The sequence below is a fragment of the Myotis myotis genome, unplaced genomic scaffold (genome assembly GCF_014108235.1).
Source record: "Myotis myotis isolate mMyoMyo1 unplaced genomic scaffold, mMyoMyo1.p scaffold_m19_p_7, whole genome shotgun sequence".
NCBI lineage: Eukaryota > Metazoa > Chordata > Mammalia > Chiroptera > Vespertilionidae > Myotis > Myotis myotis.
In genome coordinates, this window is record NW_023416379.1 from 26,250,560 (window position 1) to 26,277,549 (window position 26,990).

The 26,990-nt window shown below is 38.5% G+C and overlaps 1 protein-coding gene across 10 annotated transcripts in view; it reads right to left on the reverse strand.

The window, feature by feature from the left end:
* The window catches only part of REPS1 (RALBP1 associated Eps domain containing 1), an 81,482-nt gene that overhangs the window by 45,051 nt on the left and 9,441 nt on the right, over positions 1-26,990 (reverse strand). For all 10 annotated transcript variants that reach the window (XM_036316440.1, XM_036316444.1, XM_036316435.1 and 7 more), the window contains 2 exons: positions 2,014-2,137; positions 8-204 (listed from right to left, as the gene is read on the reverse strand). In XM_036316440.1, coding sequence (XP_036172333.1) covers positions 8-204; positions 2,014-2,137 — 321 coding nt within the window. The remainder of the gene's footprint in view (positions 1-7; positions 205-2,013; positions 2,138-26,990) is intronic.

Genomic DNA, 26,990 nt, shown 5'->3' on the forward strand with positions numbered 1-26,990 from the left:
TGACTACCTGTTGATCTGTAGATGTACGAGACTGGACAGTATCATGGCTTACAGACCCCTTTTTCACTTGCCCCCTTCCAGGTGGTGGAGGAATAACACCAGAATAAGACCCTTGATTTTCAGAATCTGAAGAATATGAGGCTGCATGGCGAGATTCTTGTTCATTCTTTGAAGCAACAAATCTTGGCAGAGGAAGGTCCTTTACTATTAACGGCAAAAATAATTATTACTTTAAAATAAAAAAAGATGCACACATTAAAACCTGAAGTAAGAGGTGAATTAGATATTAGAAAGAATTTTTGCAAAACTGATACAGAAACAACAGAAACAAAATGTCTATCACTACGAAATTTAATTCATCCTCTTCCTTAAATTGTTTAGTGAGACCCTAACCTAGAAAGAAATAGTAATACCAAATTGTCCTTCCAAGGGGTTATAAAAATAGCTGTATTAAATGTCCATTGCATGTCTGGTCCTATGTTTGCACTCATAACCATATCAACCCTGCAAAGTCCCTATTTTACAGGTAAGCAAACTGAAGCTCATTGACAGTAAGTGACAAAATCTAAACCCAGATCAGTCTGACCCCAAAGCCTATGCTGTTTCTACTCACACTAATTCTCTAAAGTAAGATGTTCGAGTTCTAAGTCAAACACAGAATATGTCACTAAGTTTGAGACTAGATTAATCCAAACATTTTCATGGCAGAAATTCCTGAAAATATCTTACTGTTCACCTACCAAAGACACAGTACAAGCAGCTCAATCTACCAACTTTAGCCTGGCTTACTTCACTCCTACAGGCAGATACTCATCAGGGGTCCTCAAACTTTTTAAACAGGGGGCCAGTTCACTGTCCCTCAGACCGCGGGAGGGCCGGACTATAGTTTAAAAAAAAAACTAAGAACAAATTCCTATGCACACAGCGGCGGCAAAAACACCCGGCAGGCCGGATAAATGTTTTTGGCGGGCCGCATGTGGCCCACGGGCCGCAGTTTGAGGACCCCTGCTCTACATTCTGTTTTAAATAAAGAAGAAAAATAAAAAACTAAGAATTCCGTAGGTCAGTCTAGACCAGAATAGCATAGCAGAATCATTTTCAGAAGAAAATGTACTTCCTTCCACTATAATTCCCTAAATCTCCCCTAGAATTTCCACACTAAGGAGGAAATGAAGTTTATTCAGTGTTTATGCAAAGTACTCAAAATTACCTGAAAAGAACGTAAACTCTCAACACGAGGTGAAGGATGTGCGTCACACTAGGGGTCCACAATGAAAACCTCCAACTAAGCTGGCATTAAGCACTGAGCACTTAAAACTCAGCTGGTCCTAATACTACTGGATAAAAATCCTAACGTTACAGAAAATGCAGTTCTCTCTTTCCTCTTTTCCCTAGGAAAATCACAAAACTCTGCATTTAAGTGCCTACCTTATAAAATTTCCATCTACTTCATTATCAACACACCTCCAAATAATAGAAAAACAAATTTTCCTAGGTGATACGCATAAGGCAGTCAGATGCCTATAACTAGGTTTTAATCTGCCAATATTTTAATAGTATCTCTATCAACCAGAAAGTTTTGGTTAACTAATGCTTTCTAATTTTATATGGAGCGTTCAGTTTTCACAAACAAGAAAAGAAAGTATAATGTTGCTTTATACCTAGAAAAATATATAAAGAAAGCATATATCAGGGTCACTGCAATGCACCCTTTACTTTGATAAGATTACTTACCTAAATTCTAAACAAGTCTTAGTAAATTTATGCTATAACAATCACCATTTTAACAGATTTATATAATCAAATATGCAGGAAGTACATATATGCCATAACACTTAAAATAGATATAAATGTGTTCTAATATTTACAAATTTTAAATAGCAAGGTGGTGAGAATAAAGTCATGACATTTTTCTCAAGGTCACAAATGCCACTGTAATATCAGAAAGACTCAACTTCATTTGTGGACTTGAAGTCTATTTTCATTTCAATTACTAATGTGCCGCATATTTACCTGTATTAATACTTTCCACTCTTAAAGGGAAACCGGACTGGGCAACAGCTACAAGTTTCAAAGCAATATAGAACTGACTTCTTCCAAAATAGCCAAGTCTTGTTGCACCACAAAGCTCCATAATCTATAAAAGAATACAATGTAACATAAGATTCATGACAATAATTCTTTGAATAAGCAACTAACTTCTGTTGATAACTTCTCCAAAATACACAGCTGACATATTACTCTCACCTGACGACCAACTTCCTCAAGTTTCAGGTTCATATGTTTGAAAACAAAAAGGCACTGACCTTAAATAAGAAGGTTATCGTTTGCCTACTTATTAAAACCCATGTGCTAAACAATTTTATTTTATTAGAATAACTATTTTTTTCTTAAGAGTCATATATGTATTTTTAGAAAACTCTCCTATATTAACATTGTGCATACAACAGGGTCATGCAACTAACAGATTAGTATGCAGCCATTTAAATAATAGTCATAAAATGAAATATTCAGTGGGAAAAAAGCAGGACACGTTTAAACCACATAAACACAAATTTGAAAACAACCAAATATATGAAAATTCTATGAGCAATTTTGTTAAGTGAGATTAAGAGTAGGACTTTTGCCTCTTATTTTCCAGATTGTATTTAATGTGGTTATACTCTTTCCTTTAAAACAACAATTTGTTTGCTTGTTTTGTTTTTTTAAAGCAGTTAGGCTTTCACTGACATTCTAGTCATTCAATAAGCATTTCTAGATTGGCTACAGCAATTACATATCAGACTACAAAAGCGAATTTTATGTTACAAGATTAAATTATAACTCCAAAAGCTGGAGTAGATGTCTATTATACAGACATTATATTATTTACTTAAAGTAAAATAAGCACTAAGTATCCTTATCTCAATTTCTCAAAATATACAAATTCCTATAGAAAGGAAGCGTATTTAGTCTGTTTTCTTTTCCCTAAAACATTCAAAGGAAGATTAAGGTACCTTGGAAGTGATAATAAATCAGAAGTAAAGTTCATATTTACTAGAATTCAGAAAAGCACCTATCAGTGGTTCAGTAATGTATAACAATGATAATTTTTTTACATTCACAAGAAAATACAGTAATTTTGGCTGTGATTGATCAGCACTGGAAGAAGTTCCTTTTCTTCCCTTAACAGCCGTGGGCAAACTACGGCCTGCGGATCCAGCCCGTTTGAAATGAATAAAACTATTGAAAAAAAAGACCATACCCTTTTATGTAATGATGTTTACTTTGAATTTATATTAGTTCACACAAACACTCCATGCTTTTGTTCCGGCCCTCCAGTCCAGTTTAAGAACCCATTGTGGCCCTCCAGTCAAAAAGTTTGCCCACCCCTGCACTAAGGGGTATCATTTGTGTGTAAATTTAAGAGTAAAGAAGATAAAAAAGCAGGTTTACATTAAGGGAACTACGAGGAAAAGGACGGCTGGAGAGTTAAGGAAGGAAGGCACACAAGCTTGCAGGCTGCACAGGATTTCATTAGGATTATTGCCCTTATCTACCACCCTTTTCTGCACACTTGACACCCCTTAAGGGAAACATGTAGTTTATTTATCCTTGTTACATCTGTTTCAGGTACCCGTGGGAGACTCAGGGGCCGTGAAAGGAAAATCAGGAGAACACCACAACCTAAAGGGCAGGTGTGAAAAGAAACCTAAGAAAGAGGCAGGGGAAAAGTACAAAAAAGAGAAGCAAACTAAAATTACCACAAAAACCAAAACCGATAAAATGAACTGTGGAAAAACCATATAATAAGAAAACTACACAGCCTTTAGAATTCACTGCTTACAATATTAATGTTATTAAAACAAAAAACAGGATACAAAGCAGTGTACAAATATAATCCCAACTTTATTAGATATCTATAATAAAAGCGTAATATGCTCATTAGACTGGACATCCTTCCAGACATCCTTCTGGATGACCTTCTGGACGAAGCTGGGGCCGTGAGGGAAGCCCGGGTCCCGGATGCCAGAAGGAAGCTGGTGCCAGCAGCTGGGGGAAGGAAGGACTGCTCTTGCACGAATTTTGTGCATTGGGCCTCTAGTGTACATATAAATGGCAGTGAACATGCCAGTGTTTTTTTCTGGGTGCTGAAATTAAGGAACACTTCTATGTTTTCATTACATAAGTCTGTATTCACTACCAATTTACTCAGAAAATTAATAAATAATTTTTAAAAAGGGAGAAACAGCAGGGCCAAATAAAAAAGGGAGGAAAATGTACTCTGTATTTTGAAGTTAGGAGGTGTTTGCTGCTTGAGTAGAGATGTGGCAGGGTAAAATCTAGTTTGCAATGGGTTAAGGAATGAACTGGAAGAACTGAAGTAGAAAGACAGGTACTAAACAGGTTAAGATGCTTGGCTCTGAAACAAAGTTTATTGCCGGGAGCCGGTCCATCCTTGCTGTTTCAAGAGACCTGGCATATATGGCATACTGTTCTTAATATATTTGCTCACCTTCTTGGCACTATGTGTTTTAACCAAGGTCACCTTTCTGAGAAAGGTTGTTTCCCCAGGTAGGGATTTTCCCCTGAAGTTAGGGAGGGAATAAAACCCCTTAACTAAGTGCCAGGCGGGTAATTAATCACTTTAACTATGAACAATCATGCTTAAGCTACATAATCTTTACTCCCTGAAATGGAGATAAGAAACGCCCTAACCTTTGGAATAGAGATTGATAGGATTGGAATCAACTGGTATAAATACAGATGTAACAAGACAACAGGACACAGAACCTAGACACAGAACCTACACACAGAACCTACACACAGAACCTACACAGAACCTAGAGACAGAAGAACTTCGCTGGAGAGAACATGGCAAAAGATCCTGGACAGAAACTGGCAACAGAACCTAGAGACAGAACCTAGCGAGAGAACATGGCAAAAGATCCTGGACAGAACCTGGCTACAGAGCTTGGCTGGAGAAACTAGACAGAACCTGGCTGAAGAACCTGGCCACAGAACATGGCTGGAGAACCTGGCTGGAGAACCTAGTGAGAGAACCAAACCAGAACTTGGCTAGAGAACCCAACCATGCTGATCAACTGAATGCTGCCTCTGTGTTGTTCCTTCTTCGCCGACTCCGTCCACACCTTTGGGGACCCCTGGACCTGCTGGGGTTGGACCCCAGCGGTTTATAAGGGTCATTTTGCTTCTCCCCAAATCTCAGAGCTTGTCAGTGGAAGAACTGGCACTAGAAACCAGGTTTTTTTTATTCCAAACCTAAAGGATACTATCTTTTTACTGTATTAGACATAACAAAATTTTAAGTTTGCATGCCAAAAATTCCACCCCAGGAAGCATGAAAAGAAGTTTGAAAAGGGGGAGAAAAATGGCTCAAAGGCAACATTTGCAGTTATTTCTCTACAACTGATCTTGGTTGTGCCACCTAAAAAACTCACTTTATCACTAATTATCTCTTCAAGCTATACCAATTTTAGGGGCCACAAGCTCTTGAAAGCAGGAGAAAGGAGGGAAGGGGCTGTGACATACAATTTACAAAAATGATTCCTAATGAAACAGTATCGAGAAGTCTGATTTATCATCACAATTTGTGAATTAGACAAAATGTGTCATTAAAGAAATATTTGGTACCAATTCCTAAAGGCAAAACTGCTAGACCAAAGTATTCTTACATTTGAAATGTAACAGCTATCGAATTGCCTTTCAAAAAAGTTACTAAAATTTATTCTCCCACTGTCAATATGAGAGTGCTTGTTTCTCATCTTTTCTCCAGTAACTTGAAAAACCACTCACACTTATAAGTATTACCAGAGGTCCCTCGGCCTGGCCTGCGCCCTCTTGCAATCCAGGACCGCTTGGGGGATGTTGGAGAGCCGGTTTTGGCCTGATCCCTGCAGGCCAGGCCGAGGGACCCCACCGGTGCACCAGGCCTCTAGTATGCATGTAAGATCTTTGGTTAATATCTTCCCACCCTCCCCCCTACCCCTTCCCTCTTCGATTCATCAGTCTATTCCATGTTTCCATGCCTGTGCGTTGAGTGTCTGCCCTCTGGTGGTCATTGCGCATCATAGCTACTGGCCGGTTGGCTGGTTGCTTAGGCTTTTATTTATATACACTAGAGGCCTGGTGCATGAAAATTCATGCACTGGAGGGGGGTCCCTCAGCCCGGACTGCCCCCTCTCACAGTCCAGGAGCCCTCAGGGGCAGGAGTTGAGCCGGCGATCATGGTAAGGCGATGCCCCATCACACCTCTGCTGCTGCCACTGCTGGCAGCACAAGCCTCGGCCGGCCCTGGTTACCTGAGCCTCAGGCAGCCCTGGGAGGCTGGGCAGCCACCATCCGAGGCTTGCCTGCACCTCAGGCTTGCCCTGGGCGGCTGGGGGGCTGAGGGGACTGGGGGACTCCAGCCTTGCCGCATGCCTGCCGCCCTGGTGGGGCTCAGAGGACTGGGCGCCGCCATCTTTGAGGACATGGCAGTCAATTAGCATATTCCCTCCTTATTGGCTGTGGGTAATGCCATCTTTGTGATGGTGTGAGGGTCAATTAGCATATTCCCTCTTTATTAGATAGGATTTCTGGCTCCCTATGTTACACAGTTTTGTAGAGCGAACCCTAGACCTCTTTTTTAATTACTTTAAATTTATAATATTTAAATTCCAATAAGGTTAGTGCAGCCCTCAATTTTTTTTCCTTATTTAAAAATTTCTGGACTATTCTCATCTTATTCTTCCAAATAAATCTTTAGAACCATTTATCAAAATAAATTGAGATTTTAATTGGGATGGCATTTATTAATAGTCATACTCCTAACTTTAACAGGACAACATCTAGTGTTTTATCACTAAGGATGATACTGGCTAACACCGTGCAATATCTTTGTTATATTAAGAAACTATTCAGCTAGTTCCACTCCTCTAGGAGTTTTGTCTTTGAGTTTCATAGTCTCAAAAATTACAAGTAGGTGTTATTTTATTTTGTGCATGTCCGGGCAAAAAACTAAGAGATCCTAATTTTTCTCTTTGGTCTATTAAGATTAATAATTCTAGTAATAGAGTTCTTAAACATCAAACCATCCTTTGATCCCTGTAATGAATTCTATTTAGTAATGGTGTATTACTTTAAAAACATAATACTTATAAAATTTTAACCACAGTCTTAAAATGATTAAGCTTTAAAAAAAAACCTATAGCCCTGGCCAGTTTGGCTCAGTGGCTAGAGCGTCGGCCTGGGGACTGGGGGGTCCCGGGTTCGATTCCAGTCAGGGGCATGTGCCTTGGTTGTGGGCACATACCCAGTGGGGGGTGTGCAGGAAGTGGCTGATCAATGTTTCTCCCTCATTGATGTTTCTAGCTTTCTATCTCTCTCCCTTCCTCCCTGTAAAAAGTCAATAAAATATATTTTAAAAAACAAACAAACAAACAAACAAAAAACCTAAATGTGAAAGGTTTGGCTTTACTTTTTTCCTCTCTGGTCTACAATTCTTTCAATAGATTAGGGATAATGTAATCCTTAAAAATTTAGAAGAATTCACTTATGACACAAGGTGGACTTGTATACCTTTGACATGTGTCTCCATATTATTCCTTATTATTTGGTATAAACTAGGTTTTCTATCTATAAAATATATAATTTCCTAGAAAATCATTTATTGCTTCCAAAATTTGATATTAATTTAGCATATTATTCAAAGTAGTGTCATTAAAAGAGAACCAAGATGGCGGCATAAGGTACAAACCTGTATGTGCTGCCCCCCACAACAACATTAAAACCACAACTATAAGACAAAACAGCTATCATCCAGAACCAAGGGAAATCTGATCAAGTGGAAGTTCTACAACTAGAAGGAAAGAAAAAAGCGCATTGAGACCGAGTAGGAGGGGAGAGGTGCCAAGAACAGAGGTAGGGGGCTCGCGCGAGGCTGCTGCACGTGGGTGCGTGGTTTTTTCAATTGGAAGGGGACAAGCTCTCGAACGCACTGAACTCATTTACGGCGAGACGCTGGGGTCCCAGGCTCCTACGGGGAGAAAGGGGACTGTCTTGCAGCGGGTCGGAAAGCGAAGGTGACTTTCTCACAGAGCTGCTCACAGGGCTGTGGGGGCTCCCGGCACTCGGGGAATCTCGGAGTCGGAGTCCCAGGGTCGCTGACAACACCATTGCTGTTTGCCCTGCCCTGGGAACTCTCTGAGACCACGCCCCACTCAATTTACATCCCCTCCCAAACTGTGCTCAGAGGCACAAAGGAGGCACCTGCACTTTTGCAGCCTAACTGCAGTGAATCAGAGAGCTCCAAAACTTCCAAACAAAGAGGAGAAATCTGTTGATATTGCTGTAGCCCCTGCTGGGTGGACCCACACACATACGGGTGTCTCCAGGAGACAGTGGCTCCTCGCAGTCAGCCAAAAATGCGAAGACAAAGAAACATGTCACAAATGAAAGAAATGGAGGAAAGCAAACTAATGGAGGACATAGAGTTCAGAACCACAGTTATAAGGTTACTCAAAATCTTCTAGGAACCTCCGAGAAACTTAGTGAGACCTCCGAGAAACTTAGTGAGACCTTCAAGGATCTTAATGTGAATACCAAAAAAATGGAAAAGGACCAGTCAGAAATTAAACATACACTGACTGAAATAAAGAATAATATACAGAGATCCAACAGCAGACTAGAGGATCCCAAGAATCAAGTCAAAGATCTGAAATACGAAGAAGCAAAAAACACCTATCCAGAAAAACAAAACGAAAAAAGAATCCAAAAATATGAAGATAGTGTAAGAAGCCTCTGGGACAACTTCAAACGTACCAACATCCGAATTATAGGGGTGCCAGAAGAAGAGGGAAAGCAAGATACTGAAAGCCTATTTGAAGAAATAATGACAGAAAACTTCCCCTACCTGATGAAAGAAATAGACTTACAAGTCCAGGAAGCACAGAGAACCCCAAACAAAAGGAATCCAAAGAGGACCACACCAAGACACATCATAATTAAAATGCCAAGAGCAAAAGACAAAGAGAGAATCTTAAAAGCAGCAAGAGAAAGAAAGTCAGTTACCTACAAGGGAGTACCCAAACGACTGTCAGCTGATTTCTTAACAGAAACCATGCAGGCCAGAAGGGAGTGGCAAGAAATATTCAAAGTGATGAATACCAAGAACCTACAACCAAGATTACTTTATCCAGCAAAGCTATCATTCAGAATTAAAGGTCAGATAAAGAGTTTCACAGATAAGGAAAAGCTAAAGGAGTTCATCACCACCAAACCATCATTATATGACATGCTGAAGGATATTCTTTAAGGGATAAATACCACTTGATCTCACTCATTTGTGGAATATAATGAACAACATAAACTGATGAACAAGGACTGATCCAGAGACAGAGAGGGATTGATTGGACTGTTGGGCCCTGGAGGGAAGGTAGGGGAGGGTGGAGGTAAGGGGGAGAGATCAACCAAAGGACTTATATGCAAGCATATAGGCCTAACTAATGGACATGGACAACAGGGGTGGGGGAGTGAGGGCATAAGGGGGGGGGGGGTAGGGGATAACGTGGGGATGAGGACACAGATATAATATCTTAATCGATAAAAAATATATTAAAAAAAAAGTAGTGTCATTAGTTTACTGAACTCTCCATAGTAATTTTCCCTTAATGTAAATTTGGCATATTTGTGCACATGCAACTCTTTCTCTAGCCCAGTGAAACCACTTAAATTGTTAGGATACAGATTCCCAGACCCCACCCATTGAAGTATGGTAGCAACCATTTCAGGTGGAAACTGTAGTTTAACTCATCCTGTTGTTTGGCTTAACAATATAAAAGTTACTTTGATTTTCTGAATTGTATAAATCATCCCATTCGATTGAATGCCTTATTGATTGTAACGTGACTATCCCATTGATTGTGATCTTACTGGTTATCGAAGCACATTCTTCTGTACCTGGGAACCAGGACAGCACAATTATCCCAAGACCCGAGGGTTCCAGATAATGTGTTTCAGTGACTCAGTGGTCCCGAGACCAGGACAGCACAATTACTCTAAATTGTCCTGACAACTCAGTGGTCGGGAGACCCGAGGGCTCTAGATAATGTGTTTCTATCAACTCAGTGATCCGGAGACCCAAAACTGTAATTTAGATAACATGCCTAAGTTTAACCCAGGTTACCCAAGGGCTCTAGCTAATGTATTTCTGTCAATTCAGTGACCCCGAGACCTGAAACTGTAATTAACATGCTTAATTCTGCTTTTGTAATCTGCTTTTTTGGAGCCAGGTGCCTCATTTCAAACCCTGGGATGTAATCAACACCTTTGTGATTTTTGCCTATGTAAGTCTGGTTTTGCCACCATCTTACTACTATGAGATTTGGGGAATGGCCCCTCATAGTCCCGAATTGCAATAAATGTGACTCTTTAATTCGACTTCTTGAGGCGTCCTTCTGTGATTCGCAGGGTACGTTACACCACCATTAGATTCTAATTCAACTAGGAAACCCAGCTGGTGGTGGCTGGTATACTGCTGATAGTTAATGTGAATTATTAAGCTTTATTTTCTTAACATTATAAAATGAAAGGTGCTTAAGGATATAGAATGAAAAGTTCCTACAATTCCCATAAAACAATAACAATTCCTTTCGTCAGTTCTTTCAGCTAGTTCCACTTTTCAACTTTTTCTACATGTATACAAATACATGAGCACACATATGTAATACACATAATTTTTACAAATATAGGGTCATTCTGTTATGGGTGGAATGCCTTCTGTGTCCCCACCTGTTACCTGTGGAAGTGGAGCTCTTGCAATGCTGCAAAGGAAAGGAATTTCCTAAGACTCACATAGGAGGATGAGCAATCTTTATTTCTGTGGAATTAAAACCCTGGATTTCCAAGGTCCCATTTCCCTCTGTCCTGCCATGGAAATGAAGGGGCGAGGGCTACGCCCTCCATCTTACTTTGGCCATGTGCTCGGCTACGCCCTCCATCTTACCTTGGCCATGTGCTCGGCAAAGGCTTCTTGCCGGAAGCCCAAGCCTCTGCTACTCTGCTAGCCACACCCAGGACTTCTTTAAACTAACCAATGACCATCAAGGAACGTGCGCGCCATGGATGTGACCACATCCTGTGTGGCGGGACCCGACTTGTGCCTGGCCAATCGGCAGGGCCCACGGTCACCTCTCCTCCCCTTACTCCACCCTCCTATAAAACTCCTTCCCACCGGGTTAGCCCTCTCTCTGCAACTTGGCTTGCCATTGTGTCGGTGAGTGTGGTCGGGGAGCCGAGCTAGCTCGAATAAAGACTCTTTGCTTTTGCATCGGACAGGGCTGGCTCCCTGGTGTGGTCTATTGGGGATCTTGAAATCTGGGCATAACAGAAAAAGTCCGATCTTGTCTCCATTAGGAACAAGATTAAGGTCACTGCCCAGAATCTCCACTCCATATTAAAGCAAAGTCCAGTCTAGCATCTGGCTAGTTAAGCTTGTGTTCCCAGTAGTCCGCTGCATGTGGGGTCCACGTGGCCATGGACCATGCGGCTGCTTAAGATCACATGGCAAAAGAGTGCGGGTCACGAAGCAAGAGAGTGCAAGAGTGGGCAAGAGGATAAGTGAGAGAGAACTCTTTGGGGATTATAACCAGGAGGATTGATTTCACTACTCTGTTCCATAATATTTACCAAAAGCCACTAACATCTAGGAAAATAAACTTGATTATAGTTTACTTTAATGCCTATAGAGATCAATGTGACAAGCAAATCATCTGTATCATTCATAAGCACTTGAGAGCAAGTTATAGAACTTCACTGTGCCTCAGTTTCCTCACAGGTTGTGGACGAAAGGGGCCACATGCTAAACTGACAAGCTCAGGGAAGGCCTGCATGGCGGTCTTGCAAACTCAGAGACCTAAAGTAACCACAAAGGATGGTCTGAAATTAAACTTTAACTAAAAGCAGTTATGGTGGGTAGTTACATGCTAGGCTCGTATCTTCACTGACAAGGTCAACCTTTACCTTAACTGAGCCTGTCTTTTTACATCTATAATAATACACCCTTGAAATGTCTGGGTAACTTGTAACTTCCCTTTTTCTGGACCCCATGGGGCACAACCGAGTGCCAGGACAGATACCACAAATTCCTTCATTATCATGTTAATTGTTCCTGCACCCACCTAAGTATGTGTCTATCATTTTACTCTATATCCAATCCCAAGGGTTTCCCCGCTTTGCTTTCTCCGGCCTCTATAGTCTATCACCAATGGATTTCATGTAACCCACCTACATTCCTTCCTTTGATTGCAATATATAAACATGGATGTAAACCTACCATCTCCGGAGCATTATATCAATTCTTTGAGGTTCTGCTTCCCAGCATATGTCAACAGTTTGGCTCAAACTCACAAAAATTCTTTACAGGTTTGAATGTTTTTATGTTAACAAGGTAAACTGTGGAAATATACTACCTCATATAGTTGCTGTGAGGATGCAATGAGTATTTAATAAAGTATTTTAATAATAGAGTCTGGTCCACAAGTATCATTACTACTTTTTCTTCATTACTCTGATCATAATATACTGTCCAGTCTAGGACTTCAGAGACTAAGTTATTCTTGAAAACCACATTTTCTTGAGAGCTAAGAGCTAATGCCTTTAAGTACCAAAGTGGGTTTTATTATAATTTTTGATGAAAAGTCTTCTAAATTAGAGGATGCTCTCATGCATTCCTAAGTATTTTGAACTTCTGATTTAAGACAATACACTGAACACAGGAATTTATCCTCTCCCTTCAGAAATCTTATTAAAATGATACAGGGTATAAATACACAAAAATAAGAGGGAAGGGGGAACAATGAGTTGACAAGAAATGTCAATAAACTTTAGCAGTGAGAAAGCAGACAGAGTGGCACCTAATGCAGTAAGATGGAAGAATGAGTGCCAAAAATACCCATGGAAAAGACTCAATCTTCCCTGTAAAATCCAGGGACTCACCCAGAAAAGCGAGGGTGAGCCTGGGACAGAGATTAAAATCCCTATTTCTACAGTTGCTTACAATACTAGCAATCAGACTTTACCCTCCAAATGAAAACAAACAAACAAAAAACTGGAATTTATATTTCTAAAAAAATAAAATGTCAGGGAAATACGAGGATGGGGGTTGTTGCCCCAGAGAAAAGCCTTTGTTTCTAGTGTTTAGTAATCCATCTTAAGAGTCAGCATCCAATCTACTCCTAAAGGCAGGCAAGCAACCTTTTGAGAAGCTATGCCCAAGCACAGAGCTCAGTTAGTTTTCTATTTGAAACAGGAATTTTTAGGGATGAAATAGGCAGGTTTAGGGAATTTTTAGAATTGGGGGTCCATAGGAAAAAAAACACAGGGGTACAGAGTTGCAAAAGGGTACATTTCCATAAGACAAGGGAACAGGGAGCCAGCAGAAGTTACATTTCCATAAGACAAAGGAACTGGGAGTAGGAAAAATGTCTATATTTACAAAATAAAGGAGGAAGAAAGCCCAGAGGGAATAGAACAATGAGGGAGGAAGACCTCACATGCCCCACATGAGGTTTGACCTCTGAGCTCAGGAGTTACTATAGTAACCAATCTAAGGGAATAGTGACCAGAGGGGATATCATGGCACCAAGAACTGCAGTCTTTATAAATACGGGGGGCAGGGGGAGAGGGAGATTCGATGTGACTCTTTCCCCCTCCTCATGTGGGAGTCTGTGCTGTGAGATTCTTTCCCCCTCCCCATGTGGGAGTCTGTACTTGTTCTTCAATAAATTTCCACCTTTGCTATACCATCTTCCTCGACTCTGATGGACAAAGAATCCAGGGAAGAGGAAGCCATCCTGCCCAGGGAAACACCAAGTGTTCCAGTCCAAAAATCTGTATCATATTGACTCATTAAGTATGAACAGGTGACCAAAATTCAACCTGGGCATGTGCCCTTCACCGGAATTGAACCCAGCACCCTTCAGTCCGCAGGCTGACATTCTATCCACTAAGCCAAATCAGCTAGGCATCTGTTTTCTGGCAAAGTGGCTCAACGTATTGAGAAAACTGGAGTAACCAAGGAAATTAATTCAAAGAAAATGCATTATCTCATCCTTCACTGGTGTATTAGGCATAGTCCTTACATATACATTTCCATAGTATAAATGAAATCTAAAACACCTCTTCCTTTTTTCCTTCTAAAAGTCAGTATTGTTCCTGCTCCAGGAACTTTGCACTTGCTATAGCCTCAGTATGTTTTCTCTGGAGATCTTGGCTTGGCTGGCTTCTTCAGTCATTCAAATCTCAAGTGTCATGATCTCAGAGGCTGTCCTTTAGCACCCTACAGTTTACTTACTTATTGTAAACATTTACCAAAAGAATGAGACTCCAGAGAACAGGGAAGAAAGATCTCTTATATTCTTATATTCCCAGTACCAAAATAACTTCTAATGCACAGTATCAATAGATTTGTTGGCTGGATGAATGAATATTTTTTATTAATGAGGCTGCAGTCTCTTTCCATGCCTATACACAAACTACCAGATTAACAATCCTTAAGTACAGCTCCAAATAATGTTTATTATATTTTAAAGACCAAACTTCTAAGTCTAGCATTCAAGACTCTCCATAACATAGCCCCAAACATCCTTCCCTGTTGTATCTGACCAATCTAGATTGAGCTTTCTTATCTCCATACTTTTGCTATCCTCTCACCAGATTACTCTCTAACCTATTTCTGCCTATTTAAATTACACTCTTCATTCACAACCCACCATAAGAGCCTCCCCCTTCCTGTAACATTTTCTATACTTCTTACCCACAACCAAATGACTTTTTCTTTCTCTGTACTAGTACTCCAGGTTCTACCATTTGAGTTATTTGTTATCTGTGTCTTTATGTTAACTACACCACACACTCCCTATACCCCCGTCCCTCCAGCAAGCTTCTTGGGGGCAGAGACTATGACTTAGTCATACTGGAATTCCCCTGCAAAACCTGGCTCTGTACTTTGCACAGGAAGGCACTTAGTACTGAAGAGAATTGCTCCCTGATGGTGCTCACACCCCCCTGATTTACCAAATTCATTCTGTTAGACAGTCTTCACTTGAATTGCACCTTTTTTATTTGGAAAGATCATTTTTAACATTTCTTTAAAACTTAAATATTTTCTAATACTAAACATTGTTTGCTTTGTCCAGATAGTTTCTATTATACATGATCCACAAATATCATGTTCACCATTGCAATAAATTATGACAAGGAGAAAAGATCAAGAAAAAAAAAATCAATGGCAGAGAAGATAGGGGCATACATCAAAGCCCACTCATTCCAACATGACAATTTTCTTTCAAACACTGCTGTCAACACAAGCCATGTGGACACATTAATCTCTAAAACTTTCCTTTGTTACAAAAATAATTTAAATACTGAGTACAGTCCAACAAACAAGTAGGTAACTAATATCCATTACTGTATTAATGAAGCATGTTTGCAGATGACTAGCTATCATCACCAACTTCACTGCCAAATTTCTTTACTAAACTCAGGTCTAAAGTGAAATGCAATCTTACCAACTCTTTTGAGATCCTTAATTGTACTAGAGCAAATATCTCAACTCACTTTCACTATAATACGTTCTTATCCAAAATCTTTAATGTTTATTTCTTGGCTTACACAACTCAAAGGATCTTTTATTTCAAGCCTGCTGCTCAAGATCACATTGCTTCTTTGCTTTCTCCTGCTATGATTTTATCTTAATTCTTCGGGTTTTTTTCTTCTTTCCACTCATACCTTCATGTATAACCTCCTTTTCACATATCAACCACTGTCCTATCTCAGTTAAGGATGAGTTCTCCTTGTCTTTCCCCAACAGTATCCTTAGGTAAAAATAAGAAACTGTATACATTATTGACAAATGACATACATTAGTTTATAAACCACCTCAAAAAAAAGAAATATATAAAACCTGTCATAAGTACTATAGCAAAATAGACATATCAGACTTTTCTTGAGCCCTTACTAACTATATCAGGCACTGAAATATTAGGTAAGTATCGGATAAGTATTAATCCCCCTTCTATATAAGCAAGCATTTGTAAGAAGTAAATTTTTCCATACAATAACTTTTCAGCAGAAAAATTTCAAATATATTACATATATTCTTACCCCCCTGGTAATATTACCATAGAAATTTATCATATGAGCACACTATAACAATACAGATTACTGATATAATACCTGGAAACTTAATAATATTTGAAAGGCAGATTTTATTCTACCTGCTAAAGAAAGGAGCCATAAGAAATGTGTTAAGTAATCAACATTCAAGAGGATCGAAGTAGATTTTAAGTTTATGAAGTTAGCCCTAGCTGGTTTGGCTCAGTGGATAGAGCGTCGGCCTGTGGAAAAAAGGGTCCCTGGTTAGATTCTGGTCAAGGGCATGTATCGTGGTTGCAGGCTCCTCCCTGGCCTGGGCCCTGATCAGGGTGCGTGCAGGAGGCAACCAATCCATGTGTTTCTCTCACATCAACGTTTCTCTCTGTCTTTCCCTCTCTCTTCCATTCTCTCTAAAAGATCAATGGAAAAATATCCTCGGGTGAAGATTATTAACAACAACAACAAAGTTTATAAAGTTATTGAGTTGAATTTCTTGATAGTATAGATAATTAAAGAGATTCCTCTTAGCAATATCTGACTCAATTCTTTTTTAAAATTTTTATCTATTGACTTTAGTGGGGGAGAGAGAAACACTGATTTGTTATTCCCCTTATTCATGCATTCATTGGTTGGTTCTTGTACTAGTATGTGCCCTGACCAGGATCGAACCCGCAACCTTGGCATATGGTGACAACACTCTAAACAACTGAGCCACCCAGCTAGGACTGACTCAATTCTTTGTATTGCTTTAGGCAATATAAACTGTCATTGACAGTCTACTATGATAAGGCTGGTACATACAGACCAATAAATATTTTACTGCTTATAATCAGTATGTCATTAGTTATCTAAAATAAATTGCTTCTGATAGCCTCAAAATGTAAGGACTCTGATATGAAAAACAATATGACTGCCTATTATAATGTTTATTGGTAGTTCAATTCAAATCTCAAATTCCCAATTACAGCAATTTTTCATATTATCTACTTTAACAACAACAAAAAACTTAAAAAAAGACTGAAATACAGACTAAAGGTAAAAACAACAAAAATGCAAAAGTGATTTCAAGAATACCACAAACCATCTAAAACTTAAGGTTAAAATAGTAGAATTTGTCTTTAGAAAATATTGGAGCATGGGGATAGTTTAGTAAAATAAATCTGGCCAGTAAACTATACTTAGGGTGACCACAAAATTTACATCTAACCTGAGACATATGCAAGAATGAAAGGAAGCACTATTTATAGTAATGACTGGAAAAAAGGCGTAAGTTGGTACTGTCTCAAGCACAACCAGACTTACAAGTGTCCTTCTAAAACACCTTTCAAGATAAATGGTCACATTAAACCAGTAAGATATATAACATAACATGAAAAGCCAACATCCACAACCTGTTTCCTTATAATATGCCATCTTATATAATAAAAGTATAGTACACAAATTGTCCTCTCAACTGGGAATTCTTCAGGGAGTTTGACCAGGGCGCGGGGTTGGCCAGGGAAAGGGAGGGAGGCCCTGGCCTGGGGCGGCGGGGAATATGGCAGGTGTCGGCAATGCGGCACTGGCAGCAGTGGAGATGCTGCGAGCCTCAATGGGCCCCGATGACAGTGGGACTGCAGCAGGATGGTGGAGCAGGTAAGCCAGTGGCACCAGGCCAAGGCGGGGTGCCAGGCAGGGCTGCGAGGCTGGGGGCATGAGCTAGGGCCCAATCTCTGCAGGCCACCCTGAGGGACCCCACCCGTGCACGAATTTTGTGCACCGGGCCTCTAGTATTAAATTATAATTTTTGATTAAGGAATACTATTTTTCAGGTACCCAGTTACAAGTAATCAAACTTCTCTGTTTTATTTCATTTTTAAAAAATATTTTTATTAATTTTTAGAGACAGAGGGAGAGGGAGAGGGAGAGAGAGAAACAATGATGTAAGAGCAAACAATTAGCTTCCCCTGCACACCCTCTATCCTTGCATGCCCCTTACTGGGGATGGAGCCCACAACCCAGGCACATGTGGGAATCCAATCAGCAACCTTTCGGTGCATGGGATGACACCCAACCCAGCCACACTAGTCAGGTCAAACCCCCCTGGTTTTCTTACTTGGAGGCTTAACTGACTATTCTAGAGTCTCAGCAATGCCTACTTAATAAAAAAATTAAAAAATATAATAGAAGTTAAATATTTAAACACCGTGGACCAGACATCATTTTAAACACTTATAAATTAGCTCATTCAGTCTTCATATCAGGAATTTTTCTCCCTGAAAGACAGGGACCTTTTTCCCACTGTCACAGATGAGAAAACTAAAGCACAGAGAAGTTAATAGCCCACCCATGGTCAAAGTAAGTGGGGGAGCTGAGGATTCCAAAATGTATTTTTACCTACTGTACTATGTCACCACTATTGCTCCTGTAGTGGGAGGAATTGGGAGCCCATGATTTTTCATGAACACATAGAACAAGTGGAGCGCTGAAGTGTGTGTAGTCAGTGAGTAGAATCAGACTGAACAAATTTAAGTAACTGTGATATAATTTCTGGTACATATTCTTTACCAGTGGTCAGGCAGCAGCAAACCTTGGCCTGGGAAATTTCTATTATTTGTGATAAAGAGACACCTATTTATTCCACTGTTACTATGATATTGCTTTAATCTGTGCTACGGGCTATTGCAGGCTATTACAGGGTGAGGATGATGGCAATGATGATTATGATAAAAGCTAATATAAATGGTGTATATATGTGTCAGGTACTGTCCAAGCTCAGTAACATATTAACTAATATAATCATTCTAACAACCCTAAGAGGTACTGTTTCACACTAGTAAGCTTGCTCAAGGATACACAGCAAGTAACAGAACATGGATTGAAACCCATGCCCTGAACAACTAATTTATTTTATAAGGGATCCTATTTGCCCAGAGGTAGGTTCATGTACATTGTATTATAAAATAGTTCTGTTATATTGTAAAGCAAGAATTGTTAGTTTTTGGTGGATAGGCCACAGAATCAAGTTTCGATAACTGCTTGCTATGTAAATATAGGTAACTCAGCTATCTCAAGTTTCCTAAATAATATGAAAAGATTGGATTCTATCTCGAAGATCTTTTCTAGTGCAAATATTATTTATCTGAGTGTAAATTTTATATTAAGTCTATTACATATCATACATGTAATTATAACACAAACTACCCTCTGAAAACTATTTCTGCCAAAGTACCAATCATATATTATTATGTTTCCTTTAAAAAATGACACAAATGTATACTTAAATATGAATTACTAGAGGCCTGATGCATGAAATTCATGCATGGGTAGGGTCCCTAGGCCTGGCTGGCGATCAGGGCCAATCTGTGGGGTGAACGGTAGGGCGATCGGGGGGCACCTGCTGGCACCCATCTTGGCTGGCCTGGGGCCTGCAGGCTGGGGTCAGCTTCTGCGTTGAGCATCTGCCCCCTGGTGGTCAGTTTACATCATAGCAACCGGTTGTTCCACCAGTTGTTCCACTGGTAGTTCCGCTGTTCTGTCGATTTGCATATTAGGCTTTTATTATATAAGATGATAAACAAAAATATAAGGAGTGAAGTTAATTGTGTTAGGGATTTAAGTGGGAATAATAAAGCCACTGCTAAATCCTATAAATCTAGCTCCAAAGGAATAAGATCTGGTGTAAAATTCAAGTATCAGCACAGTGTTTTATTCTGTATTTTATCATGGTTTTGTATTAAATATTTGATAATGAAAAACTTTATGTACTTCATCTAGTTTGTTATTGTCTCAGGGTCAATTTTCCCCTTTGTAGGAAAGTACCAATTTAATAATTAAAAAATAGAGAAATAATTTGGCTTATCATGCTTGTTTTATAACCAACATTTTAGAAACATAACTAACAATAATAATAGCTAATAGCTATATAGTACTACTGCAAGTACCAGGGACTATTCCAGGTATTTTATCAATTAATTTAGTCCTCAAACAATCCTAGGAGGCTGGTGCTATATTATTCTCAATATGCAGATGAAAAAAATAATGCCCAGGGAAACTAAGGCCCAGAACAGTTAAGTACTAATGTGAGAGTAAGAAATCCTAAGAATTAAACTGTATCTTTAAAATTATATGAAATATTTTTTTGTTGACTAAATGAGGAAACAAAGTAACAAAATTGATGATGATGATGATGAAAAATTTACCATTTATAGAGTGGTATGCTAGTACTTATCTAAGATAATCCTCAAATCCTAAAAAGCAAGCATTGTTACATTCATTTTACAAATTAAAATAGTGAGGCAAAGAGAAAAGTTCTTGCCCAAGATCATAGAAGAGATATCAACATGGCCAAAATATGAGCCTAGCTTTGTGAAACCCCAAAGCCTGGCTTTTTCCATCATGCCAGTGTTTCCCAAACTTCAGACACTGGCATATCACCTTCACAAATTCTGCCATGTTCATGGGCCACTTGTGCTACTATGTTCTTAATATTTCTTCTTTAGATCAAAACTTTTCAAAAAGTTAATAAATTAATTTTAAAAGGAAGTTATATCATAATATAAATGGAAAATAAATATCACTTGAAATAAATAGAAGATAACAAAAACAGTAATAAATTCAATAAAAACAAAACTGTTATTTAAGTTCTGCCAAATACCATTGTCTGCAAAACATGCTTGTGACTACATCAAGGCCTATCTAGTCTTTATTAAAAGACTAACACAAGTACCAAACTTAAAAACTTATAGATGCTAAAGACATAATAATTTAGCATCATGGTGAACAAAAATAAGATGAGATCATTTCCATTAAGAAGTAATTCAGTGTTAATTGCAAGGGAGGTGGTAACAGAATAAGACCTAAGAAACGGTTACTGGATTTGCTGACTAGGATAAAAGTGAACTTTGAGAGCATCTTTTTATTTTTTTAAAGGTGGTGGGATTAAGGGGAATAAAACCGTTAGAATACTAGTGTTTAGGGAGGGTACAGGCAGCAGAGAAGAAATCTGGGTCATCTGTTGTTTGGCAATAAAAAGAAGAAGAAAAATAGGAAGACAGCAAATGGGTCTGCAGGGTCAAATGAATAACACAGGAAGCAAAAGGGAACACTAAGCAGAAAATAACCATGATACAATGCAATTAGTAACTATGACAATTCTATTTTTGCCATTTGTTAGGTGCAAGTGGAAAACACCATGTTTGCATTCGCTCCAGAATCAAGTCTTGGGGGAATCAGCAGAAATGTGATTAGGGAAGTAAACGATTTCTGTCTCTAGGGGTTCAAAACTGTAGGTAGTAATAGAAATTCTAACCATAAACTCTCTTCCTCTGGTTATTAAATCCTTAGCTTTTTTGAAGGCAGGCACAGAATACAGTAGACTCTTAGATTTTAAAGGTTTAACAACTGCAGTTTTCACTATTTATATGGACCATGACAAGTAGCATAATCTGTAATTTTGACGTGGCACAGTATCAGTGGCCTGTGCTAGGGAATGTGCTATCCCTATGTGGTACCACTGTGAGCGTGACCAGCATGCTCATCTCTACATGGATTTGTGGTCTTCCACATTCAGCCAGGTACACTGGGAGTCAACTCAAGTTGTGCTTTATTACGTTTTATAAAAGAATATAGAATGTGTCAAGATATCCAGATTCTGCCACAATTTATTTCTTTAGTTGCCAATAAATTCCTAGTTTTATTTTTTAAAACTTACAATTACTATGCTATAAAATAAAATATAGGGGGGAAAAGGTTTTTAAAAGGGAAGAAGGGGAACTGACAATATTGGTCAGCAAAGCAGCAAAGTCAGAGCTCAGAATGCTACTTGTTCCTGTTCTTTCAGCCTCCTTGTTTCTTTTCAAGCCCAGAATGTTGACTGGGCTGGGAAGAGAGTAACCAAGCCTTTTTACATCCGAGGGTGAGAAGTCTAGATTTGCTTTAATTCATCATCCCAATCACATTTATGAATGCAGAGCAACAGCAAGGTTAAGCAAGTGGCTTGTCCTAAAAAGTGAGCTGTTTCCTAAACATCTACTATACACTTTTGCTGCCACAGAGCTCATGAGGTCATGAAAGAAAACAGACCTGAGTTTTATTCAGTTTGCTTACAGTATTGTTGGGATGTAAATATACTAGAAAGGCAGCTAAGCAATGACAAACAAAAAGCTATACACAGTGCAAAATTCCTACAAAAGGATGGGCAAATGAAAGCCTCAGAGTGAGGGTGAGGTTGTTCAAATTAAATTTCCAAAGTCTACAAAAACTAAGTCACATTTTGAAAAATGGGGAGGATGGAAGCATGGAAGTTGAGAGGGGAGGGTACAGCACATGGAAAAAGTAGCATGATGAAAAGAAACTGATAAAGAGCAAGTAACTGTGAGAAACACAAAACGGATTTGCTGGGTTGGAACCCAAATTCCATGTTAGGAGAATAATAGGAAACAAGATGGTGAGATGTGAGGGTGAGAGTTGGCAGATAATTTTTAAGGCTGGTTAGGCATGACCACTCAGATTTGATGTGCTTTCACTATTGTCATGCATTTTATGAGAGTGCTATACTTTCCCTCCAAAAGAGTCAACTAAGTTAAATGAGAAACTACTGACTTTTCCTTATTTAAATTAGTTGTCTACCACTACCTGTTCATTGTCAAGTTCAAGAACTGGAAATTATACTTCAAGATAGGCAAAAAAACTCATGTGAGTTTACTAATAAAGTGAACCTGACATCTCAAAAAAATTAAGAGGAGAATAGCATTAAGGTACAGTACCTTAAAGAAAAGTTTTTAATATGCATGCTCACTGTATTTGACTAGAGTTACCTGACTGAACAACTTCAAAAGTTTTCATTAACATACAGTCTAACTGAAAGATCTATACAATCTGGTCTCAGAGGTTCCATATTGTTTAAAAAGGTTCATAATTGGTGTTTGGAATTTTTAAAGTATTATGACAAAGTGAGAGGTGAGGCTAGCACTCACCAATGTACTGATGAGAAATGAAGCCCTGAAGTGCTAAATTAACCAGTCCAATGTGTTTTGGGTGCCTATCATGAACAGAATGATAGAGCGAAACAAACAAGGATAAACTAACACTTCAAGTTGCTTGCCACATTTTAAGAAAAACATAGACACCTGAACAGGAGGCTAAAAGTATAAGATGTATATAAGTGAAAACATATAGAACAATGTGGGAAGGTTACAGGAGGGTTATCTGATTGAGAAGATCAGGGAAAAGTTCAAAGAAATAGGATATCAAATGAAAACAAAACAAAACATGAATGGTATTTTATAGTTTTTAAATTATTATTTCAAGTACCTTTCTAATTCCATAAAAGAAAACACAATCTTTTTAAAAAATATTTTTATTAATTTTAGTGAGAGAAAGGAGAGGAAGAGAGGAAGAGAAACATAGATCAGCTGCCTCCTGCATGCCCCCTACTGGGGATCAAGCCCATAACCCTGGTGTGTGACCTGACCTGGACTGGAACCTGGGACCTCTTGGTCCATGGGACAATGCTCAACCAACTAAACCAGCGGTCATCAACCTTTCAGACGTCACGGACCACCAGTGGTCCGTGGACCACAGGTTGGCAACTGCTGAACTAAGCCACATGGGCCAGGGCAGATAATATAAGCTTATAAAGATGTTTCTTGATGACTTAGATTAGATAAATATTATACCTGGGATAAAAATTATGAAGACAAAAAAAACACTATAAAAAACAGACTGCAAATATCTCAATACAGAAAAGAAACTCATCATGAGAGCAAACACAATATGTACTCCTTTGTGTCTAGCTTTTGCCACTTACGTGTTTGCATTTACCTTTGTTGTAGCATTTATCAGTGATTTGTTCCTTTTTACTACAGAACAGAATTTCATTGCATGGATATATCATATTGTTTATCCATTCATCATATGATGGACATTTTTATTGCTTTTCAATTTCTGACTATTGTGAATAATGCTGTTAAACAGACATTTACACTTTTTTTGTGTGCACGTTTTCATTTCTCTTGGGTAGATTCCTAAGAATGGAATTGCTGGTTCATATAATATGTTTAACTTTTTAAAAAACAGCCAAATCATTTTCCAAGAGCAGTGTATAAAGATTCCAGTTCCTCCACAATACCAATACTATGTCATGTTATTCTTTTTAATTATAGCCACTCGAGTGTGTAACAGCATATCACTGTAGTTTAATTTGCATTTCCCTAATGATGAATACTGAATATCTTTTCATATGTGGTTTGGCCATTCATATTATCTTCTTTGGTGAAATATCTATTGAAGTCTTTTCCCCATTTTTAATACAATTTTTCTTTATAATTGAGTTGCAAGATTTCTTTATGTATTTGAGATTAAAGAACTTTATCATGTTTTTAACATGCTAATATTTTCTGCTATTCTGTGGCTTAACTTTTTATATTAAGTATCCTTTAAACTGTAAAAGTTTAAAAAATGCTAACGAAGTCCAATTTATCAGTTTTTCTTTTATGATTCATGCTTTTGGTGTCACATCTAAGAATTCTGCCTAACACAGGTTACAAAGATTTTCTTCTATGTTATCATCTAGAATTTTTATAGTTTTAGGTTTTACAATTAAGTATGTGATCTATTTTGAGATAATTTTTGTGTACTGTCTTAAGTATATAGCACAAAAATATGCCTAAGGCCATTTTTTAAACATACAGATATCCAATTCTCCAGCACCATTTGTTTAAAGACTATTCTTTCCCAACTGAACTGTCCTGGCATTTTTTTTCAAAAACCAAATCATCATAAATGTAAGAATTATTTCCGGATTCTCAATCCTGTTCCACTAATCTACATGCTCATCCTTTTGCCAATCACACATTCTTGATTATTTGAGATTAGTTAAATTTTAAAATTAGCTAGGGTCAGTCTCTTATTTTGTTCGTTTTCAAAACTGTTTTGGCTATTCTAGGTCCTTTGCATCTCCTTATAAATTTTAGAATCAGCTTGACAATTTCTCCAAAAGTCTTCTGGGATTTTGATAAGAATTTTGCTGACTCTGTAGATCAATTTGGGGAGAACCATGACTTTAACAACATTCAATCTTCCAATCTATGAACACAGACTGTCTATTTATTTAAATCTTCTTTAATTCCTTTCAGCAATGTCTCTGTAGTAAAAACATCTTGGTGCTTTTGTTAAATTTCTTCCTAAATATTTTATTTATTTTGATGACACGGTGAATAGTTTTCTTACTTTCATATTCAGATAATTTCTCACTACAGAATTGTTAAACTCGCCTCAGTTTGTAGAAAAAGTAAAAGCCATTAGGCTAGAATATTCTAATTTCCCTCCATTAAATCTATATACCTACTTCTCTCTGTATTTATGTTTTTACTTCTTTCCTTTTAAAATTGAGGATGATCCATTTCCTATCAAAGAACTGACCCTCTACGCCAGCGGTTCTCAACCTGTGGGTCGCGACCCCTTTGGGGGTTGAAAGACCCTTTCACAGGGGTCGCCTAAGACCATCGGAAAACAGATATATAATTACATATTGTTTATAGTAGCAAAATTACAGTTATGAAGTAGCAACGAAAATAATTTTATGGTTGGGGGTCACCACAACACGAGGAACTGTATTAAAGGGTCGCGGCATTAGGAAGGTTGAGAACCACTGCTCTATGCAGTCAGGATCCTGAACTTTGTTTTCTCAAGGACTTCTCTCATCTTCCTTCCTTCTTTTATTAATCCTAACAACTAAAATCATGCTGCAGTATTTCTTACACTCAACAAAGACTTCCTTTATATCCTCATACACCTCTATCTTCTACCCCATATCTGTTTCCTTTCAAAGGCAAACTTCTTTATAAAGCTATTTATACACCAAATTTCTAGGCCTGAGCTATCATGTAACCCCTCAAGTCACTTAAATCTGGCTTCCATCTCTACAAAGCCATGAAACTGGCTCATCTCAGTTACTGATGACCTCTAGGTTGTCAAAGCCAATGGCCCACATCTTCTCAACCTCTAAGTCAAACTCAATACAGTTAACTATCCTTTCCTTGAAAACTTGCATTACTTGGCATCCATGACATGATCCAATATACATTCCAATTTCCCTACAATCACTCTGGCTGTCCTTCTTACGCCTCCTTCCTAGTGGCCTTCCAGTTTACACAACCTCAGCGTTCTATTTCTAGCCAAACCTATACTCCCACAGTCTCTTCCTCAGAGATTTCACCTATTTTCATGGCTTTAAATATCACTAATACACTGATAATCTTCAAATTGATGTCTCCAAGCCAAATATCTGAGTTCCTTAAGATAACTGGTTCTCTCTGATAGAGGCCTACTTGACAATCTCAGAGGCTTCTGAGAACTCAAGACTGACTAAAGGAAACTCCTAAATTCACATTATCCCTCCTCCAAAATAAAACAAGCAAAAAACTAAAACAACAAAAAAACATTCTTTCCCAGCAATCCAATAATGACAACATCCAGCAATACCCCTGAGTTCTTCCCTCTTCCTTCAGTTTCACATCCAATCCATTATCATGACCTCCTATTTCTACCACCTAAAAATATCTCAAATATGTCCACTCCTCTCCATTCCACTAATGTAAGTCATTGTCCCCTACCTAAATTACTGTATATCTACTAGTCAATCTATTTCTGCTTGTCCCAGTATTTTCTTCTCTATACAGGAGGGTAATTTTTAAAAAATGTAATTCATATGATGCTACCTGCTGAACAAAATCTTTTAATATTTTTAAAAAATCTTTATTGTTCAAAGTATTACATATGTTCCCTTTTTCTCCTCTTGACCCTTTTCTAGCCTGTCCCCATCCCCCATCCCAGGCCTTCACCACCCTATTGTCTGTGTCCATGGGTTATGCATA